The sequence below is a fragment of the Spinacia oleracea genome, chromosome 4 (genome assembly GCF_020520425.1).
Source record: "Spinacia oleracea cultivar Varoflay chromosome 4, BTI_SOV_V1, whole genome shotgun sequence".
Taxonomy (NCBI): domain Eukaryota; kingdom Viridiplantae; phylum Streptophyta; class Magnoliopsida; order Caryophyllales; family Amaranthaceae; genus Spinacia; species Spinacia oleracea.
In genome coordinates this window covers 2,586,124-2,593,625 of record NC_079490.1, presented here as the reverse complement: position 1 = coordinate 2,593,625, position 7,502 = coordinate 2,586,124, and the positions used below count along the sequence as shown (strand labels likewise).

Below are 7,502 nucleotides of genomic sequence, written 5' to 3'. Positions count from 1 at the left end.
CGTACCTCTCATACAATACAAGGCCCATTTTTTTTTAATTTTTTTTTGCAACAACCATAAAACCGAGTTAGTATTAAACATATAGTTATAGTGGGACTGCAATTGCAGCCTCATTCCATACAGAAACTTGCAGACAAAACCAACTTAATGTGGATGACCAAAATTGTGTGTTTGGTATAACATCTTTGTAGTGGAGTTTTTGTTGATACCACGTTCACTTCACCTGTTTCAAAACTGCAATTTCTGTTCTTATTATTATACTCAATTTTAAAGTACACTAAAACATACTGTACTGTAATTCAGGAATAACATTTATCAGATAAATACAGTAAAGTTTTCCCAGAAAGATTCATCGAATATTGCAACGATTATTGCGAAAACCAGATAATTTTACCATCAACTTCCATTTTGAGTCTTATGAAACAAAAATAACCTAACTGCAGAGAAGAAAGAACTGTATTAGTAATGCTGAATGATTCTTCAGGTAGATAAACGAGTACTTATAAGTTCTATCAACAATAATGTATTAACTAAATCCGGAATTAAGTAGTCATATAATCGGGTTTTTATCCCAAGTATGACAGGATTTCATGGAAGGCCCTTTATCACACAAAATTAAGTGGTGTATTGAGAAATATAATCATAAAATGATACAAGTATTATAAAAGAAAAGGTGAAAATTCTTCCAGACATCCTAAATATGTCTCTCATATCATCTGTAGTTAAAACATTCTGGGAATATGAGCCAATGGCCTGCATGATTCTTCTTCGGTTATGAATTGATTATATACTGAGAATCTCTTCGAATTAAAGATAGCAATACAAGTAAAAACTTTGTAGGGCCAACAAAAAGGAAAAAGAATGCAAGAAACATGCATCCAAGTTCCTAAATACTGATCAGAGATTCAGAGGTGATGAACTAGGGATCGTTTGGTTGATCGTGGGAAGTAAAACTTCCTAGGAAAGAAGTTTTTCCTATGTATAAGCATTTCCTAGAAAGTGGATGATATTGTTTGGTTAAACATAGGAAGTAAATTACCATGGGAAGTTTCACTTACATAGGGGGGAAGCTAGGTAAGCAACTTCCTCCATTTTGTACGAAGTAGAACTTCCTAGGAAGTGTTGCTTCCCATGTTTTTGTCAACCAAACAATACTCTAATCTTCCACTTTCTAGGAAGTGATACTTCCTATTGTTTTTCATGTCAACCAAACATCACCTTAAGTGCGGAATATATACATGTATGAGAAACTGTATGGCAACTAGAACATGAATATAGGCATCAGTAAATCACAAAAAAGTCATCCTGTATTTCCGAATGATAGGAGTTTGAAATATAGATGCATACCCTATCATATATTAGCTTGTATACGTAGCTCCTACTGCATGGATAACCATCAAGATTTGACTTGATCATCATATCCTCTCAATTGGGCAAGACAAACAGCAATCTTAGAACCAGTGGTAGCGTTATTCTTCACAAGAGCGATATCTAAACGCAAGTCAAGGAAATGTACCAACTCAGGTGAAACCCAAGTCAAACAGACAAACACTTTGACCTTCAAAAATACTTGTTTGAGCAAAAAAAAAAACTAGTAATCTCATCATATAGTAATGGGGTCAAAGGATACTAGAAGCCAATGAAGCTCCTCCAGTTAATTCATTCACTCTTGAAAGCAAGAAAGGAGTTTCAGCACTTCCCTTTATATTTTGCTCCCTGAAAATATATTCCAAACAATTTCTCATAAGGCATAACTGAAGATACTACAAAGTATAAACAACCAAAATCAATATAGACATATAGTCGAGCAATTTTCTGAGAAGAAATCTAACTTTGCTTCCGTCAAGGCTTTCTGTATTGCAGATTCAACAAAGCTTCCAGAAGCAGAGTATTCTTTGGGAATGGGAACTGCAATTAGCACCCCAGTTCCGAGATTGAGTTTTGTGTTTGCTTCTGAAACCATAAGAGTGTGATCAGAAATATGAATAACAAGGACAATACAAATTAGAAATCAAAGAGATGGTAAGTAATTTGCCGGGCACCTATTAACCGAGCAGCATCTTCTGGGGAGTCTATGCGACACGAAACCTAATAACAAACACAAAATATTGAGCTATTTATTTCAAGAGGTTTATACTATGTACAGGCACAACATATTGCAGGGACCTGAATTCAAAGTGTATTACATGGTGTATGCAAGTAAAAAATATATGGAAACCAGAAAAACATACACAAGCATCCATAACTTTCCCTTAGTTCAGGTTTGTTGGAATGGGAACACTAACAAAAGATTTTTCATCGCCTAAAATGATTTCTAAGCAACAGGGGGAAGCCAAATAAGCTGCTACGATTATTCCCCTATTTTCCTTAAAAGGTACTTATGTCCTGTTTGGTAATTTTATATAACATATATAATATATATATATATAACATATATAATATATATAATATTAATATATTATATATTTATCTATATAACATATATAATCATACCATTGTTAGATTCTTTTTAAACTTTAGACAATTGGGAATGTAGTGGAAACTATTCATTTAAAAGGTTTCAACTTGTCTGTTTCAAGTCATCGTTAAAAACATTTGATTTCAATTTTGCAACTTCCCAAAAAATATGGGAATGCCAGAAGTACCTTGCAGCCACTCGTTTCAGTAAAAAAGGCAGGAAATTCGTTGGTCTTATATCCGGCAACACACACTCCTTGAGTTTCCTGCATCAAACCATGGGATAAAAATAGACCCTTCAGGACTGATATAAGTGGTGAAGGTGGTGCAATTCTGAATCTTCTTCAAGGGTTTATCTTACCAAATACTCGAGGGTTCTAGGTATGTCAAGTATTGATTTAGCACCAGCACAAACCACTGCTACCGGCGTCCTCCCCAGCTCAGTAAGATCAGAAGATACATCCATGGCTACAAAGGAAATATCAAAATCGAGAATAACGCATCAATAAAACAGGCACTATTCCATAATTACCAGTCAACAAATTATCATTATGTACTTTAGGCATTGCCGCACATGGGGGACTTCTCTGCCCTACAAGGAATGTCTTAGACTGTCTCACATAAAACTATAAAAGCATATGCACTACACTATTGTCAAAACAATCTCTTATTTTCAAGCTAATAAATGCGCCTAGTGATGCTTCAGAAGCACTAGAAAGGAAATTATGCATCGTTAAAGAGGGTGCAGTGCGTGATAGCAGAAAGGTTATTTTCATTAAACTCGTGGTTTGAGGCGCAATAATCTAGTACTTCACACTGTGTATGAACTATGAAGTGCAGGAATTCATTTAGCCGTATTGATCTAGTCCTGATTATATATTCTGAAACAAAATGTAAATGTTCTTATAAAGCAAATAACAAGGAGAATGGAGTTGGTTATTTATTACTAGACCGAGTATGCTAAGTTTTTGTATAGTTGCCACAGCACTAAAAATGGTAAAAATTACTTTGCTCTCCGTGCCTGTGTACTCCCCCAATTCCTCCAGTCACAAAGACTGAAATGCCAACCTGCAATTGCAGTGATGATTGTTAGCCAATATCCGAAGATTGGAAAAGACACAGAGAATTATGTTTTGCAATCCACGGTTGGGAGGAAGGGAAAGCTGACCATTGAGGCAAAAAACATTGTTGCTGAAACGGTTGTAGCACCATCTCCTCCTGAAGCGACCTATAAGTAGATAAGAGATAGCTTAACGACTTTAAATGACACTAGAACTAACTGCTGCACATGCACGTATAATAAGCAATTGTTTGTTGAAGAAACATGTAGTACAAGAGATTGGCAGGCAGTACAAGAGGCTAAATGAGCACAACGCGCAGAAAAAAAGACAATAGAATGTGGATATATCTAGAATCCTTAAAATTGGGAATATATGTTCAACAGCAAACTTGTATGAGTAGCTCACATATGCTTTATAAACGGTCAAGAATGGTAGGATTTATGAGATAAAATTTCCATAACATATCATTACTCTAATGCCTCTAGTAACCTAGGGACTCAAACATAAACAGCCTTACTCATACAACTGCGAACGCTCCCCTTATAAATAACTTTCATGAACAATATCTTCCGGCAGCTGGTTCTAGAAAAAACTAAACAACTACAATAAGGAACTGAGAGTTTACAGTATTGCTTTAGTAAAAACAATAGATATTGAAATTGAATCATCCAACTTCCATATGGCCAGACAAAAAGCGAAGGGACATTTTGTAGGAGGCTAAATTGTATTCTGCGTCCAGATTCCAGAAAATACATGACTGTCTATGACGTATGACAGTACTAGGCTACAATATTGGAACTAACGCATGTTCTTCTGAGTATCAACATAAGATATCATGATGCACCAGTATCAACAAGTAAATAAAGTGAAAACAAAGCATGGGTATGAAAGTATGACTACATAAGATATCACCATGCACCAGTATGAACAAGTAAATTAAAAACACTGATTCTAGCATAACAAAAGTGAGAGAGGTATTGTGCTCAGACACAATAAAATACGTAAAGTATCGGATTCTGTCGTTCAAGCACATGGTGGACTGAAGAAAGTTACGTAGGTAATGCTAAAGATACAATGTGCACTTACAACAGAAGCAATGTCACGACGAGCAGTCTTTCGAACTTGAGCTCCTGTTCTGGCAAGCCTCTCCAACTCTTCAATTTTAAGACCTAATTGAAAATTAAGATATGTAAACCTTAGAGACAGAAGACTAAACTTGAACGATTCCCAGCTTGCTTAACTGTGATGACCATGTTAACTTTTTCAACTGAAAAACATTACAATATCTATACGCATCAAAAAACACAAATAGATGATTGCGTTGAACTTTTCCATAACAGTATTGATGTCAGGTTGTGTATGGTGACATATTTAGATTGATTTTCAGCTAGAAGAACAGAAATAAAGCAGGACATCGACAAAATTATCAAATGACTTACGCAAAACACAAACTCATTGTAGACAAGAGTACAACAAGAACTTAATTAATTAAGAAAATAAGCACCTATGTGCGGAATTCCGTCCAGAATAGCAATGGTTGCAGGAATAGCTCCACTGTCTCTCACAATTGCCTCTATCTCCTTCGCAGTTTGAAAATTTTGAGGGTAGGGCATTCCTATTATCACCACAAACAAGGCATGATCAGCAATAATATCAATAATTAGCAAAAAGAATTCATTCACTTCATTTCAAAACAATCTACCCTAGGCCCTAGTATGCCAATTGCACATCCAATTTACACAAAATACAATAAGAAAATTTTCAAATTAACCAGGCCCAGCCAATAGTTCTTTTTCGAGAATCCGAATTACTTAAGCTTGTAGTTCATCAATCGACAAGTTTAATACAGATGCTCAAAATGCAAACAAATAACAGAAATTCATGAACATTCTTACTCCTTCATGTATTACCCAAATCGCGTTTTAGTTAAATAAGCCATAGTTTAGTCACAAATTCAATATCTTCCTATAACTGGTAACGATAAATTTCACTTTTAAATGAAGTAACAAGTAAATAAATTCACAATTAAGAGGCAAGGGGTCAGTTATAACATACAACAACAATGCCAAAGTGTTGGTCGTGATAGGATGGGGTCGGCTACATGAACCAAAAACAACAAGGGCCCTCAATATGCCGATTACACATCCAAACTACACAAGACACAGTAAGAAAAACTTCAAGTTAACTAGGCCTAACCAAGAGTTCTTTTTCGAGAATCCGAATGACTTAAGCTTGTAGTTCATCAGTTGACAAGTTTAATCCAGAGCTTCAAATTGCAAAGAAATAATAGAAATTCATGAACATTCTTACTTCTATGTATTCCCAAATTGCTTTAGCAGTTAAACATAGTTTCAAACCGAATTCAATCTCTCCCTAACTAGTAACAATAATTTCAATTGAACTAACAAATTCACAATTTGGCAGTCAAGGGATCAGTACATAACATACACAAATTACAATAAGAAAAAACTTCAAATTAACTAGCTCAACCCATTGTTCTTGTTCGATTGTTCGATAATCCGAATTACTTAAGCTTGTAGTTCATCAGTTGACAAGTTTAATCCAGAGGTTCAATGCAAAGAAATAACAGAAATTCATGAGCATTCAAGTCATAGTTTCAACACGAATTCAATATCTTCTTTATTGGTAAAGATAAATTCCACTTTCAATTGAAGTAACAAGTAAACAAATTCACAATTTGGCAGTCTATGGGATCAGTACATAACATACAACAACAATTTCAAAACATTAGTCGCAATAGGATGGAGTCGGCTACATGAACCAAATATAACAAGGCCCCTCAAAATGCCAATTGCACATCCAATTACACAAAATACAATAAGAAAAACTTCAAATTAACCAGGCCAAACCAATAGTTCTCGATCGATAATCCGAATTACTTAAGCTTGTAGTTCATCACTAGTTCATCAATTGACAAGTTTAATCAGATGTTCAAAATGCAAACAAATAACAGACATTCATGAACATGCTTACTTTTATGTATTCCCAAATTGCCTCAGTTAACCATAGTTTCAAACCGAATTCAATCTCTCCCTAACTAGTAACAATAATTTCAATTGAACTAACAAATTCACAAATTTGGCCGTCAAGGGATCAGTTCATAACATATAACAACAATGTCAACCCAGATTATAAGACTTACCATGACAAATAATAGTGGATTCCAAAGCAACAACTGCTGCTCCACGAGATAGAGCATTAGAGACTTCAGTGCTTATTTTGATCATCCCCCTATTCCCACCCTACATTTACACCATTTTATTAAAAAAAAATGAGAATTGCAGTTGAAATTTTTTTCGTTTCATGAATAAGAATAAACAATTAATATACATGATTGAACACGGTCATAAGTAACAATCTAGAGAGAGAAAAATTGGCGGCAAAACCTTGGGAAGATGAGAGGTTGAAAAACAAGGTTGAGGATTTAGGTGTCCTGCAATATTAGAGAGTCTTGAAATTGCTGAATCCATTGTGGTGGTTGGAGTGGTGATTTGCGGCGGAGGCGGCGGCGACGACGGCGAGGAGAGAGGAATTTGGGGAGAATTGGGTGGAGTTTTTGTTTTAAAAGGAGGCTGAAGATCACGGTGATGGTTAGGAGTCTACATCAGTCAAACGTGTCTATATCATATTCGTGTTGTAGATAATGACTTTTAAAATAAAAATAAAGGTGCGTTTTATTTATCGGATTATAACTTACTTTTTCTAAATTTATCTTGTGTAAAAGTAATTCAATTATCAGTTAATTAGAACTTATCCAAACGTATAATTAGTTATAAATCATAAATGTCAGTGAATGTGGTGGTGCGTGGTGAAGGAGGAATAGGACGGGTTGAAAACAAAAGATCTTGCGCGCACAAGTTGTACAATAAATTTATTGTACATCAAGATAACTTTTGTGCAGTTTTTTGTAACTTTAACCTATTTTTCTGTAACTTTTATATTATAAAAATAAAAAGTTGATAG

At 34.9% G+C, this 7,502-nt stretch overlaps 1 protein-coding gene across 1 annotated transcript; it reads right to left on the bottom strand.

The window, feature by feature from the left end:
• Positions 1 to 226: 226 nt before the first annotated feature.
• Positions 227 to 7,151, bottom strand: LOC110783298 (pseudouridine-5'-phosphate glycosidase). The gene is made up of 13 exons (XM_021987617.2): positions 6,926 to 7,151; positions 6,682 to 6,781; positions 5,023 to 5,133; positions 4,605 to 4,687; positions 3,626 to 3,685; positions 3,465 to 3,525; positions 2,819 to 2,925; positions 2,646 to 2,723; positions 2,043 to 2,088; positions 1,833 to 1,953; positions 1,631 to 1,716; positions 1,348 to 1,491; positions 227 to 437 (listed from the first exon to the last, which is right to left on the bottom strand). The coding sequence occupies exons 1-12, from the start codon at positions 7,007 to 7,009 to the stop codon at positions 1,397 to 1,399; spliced, it is 1,032 nt and encodes a 343-aa protein (XP_021843309.2). The 5' UTR covers positions 7,010 to 7,151; the 3' UTR covers positions 227 to 437; positions 1,348 to 1,396.
• Positions 7,152 to 7,502: the final 351 nt, after the last annotated feature.

Bases quoted from the DNA above. Each gene is read 5' to 3' on its own strand.
- LOC110783298 (XM_021987617.2), bottom strand. From the start codon at position 7,009: ATGGATTCAGCAATTTCAAGACTCTCTAATATTGCAGGACACCTAAAT. The intron at 5,134-6,681 runs GTAAGTCTTATA...TGGTGATAATAG, and splicing joins ATCCACTATTATTTGTCATG to GAATGCCCTACCCTCAAAAT. The intron at 1,954-2,042 runs GTGCCCGGCAAA...TTATGGTTTCAG, and splicing joins AGATGCTGCTCGGTTAATAG to AAGCAAACACAAAACTCAAT.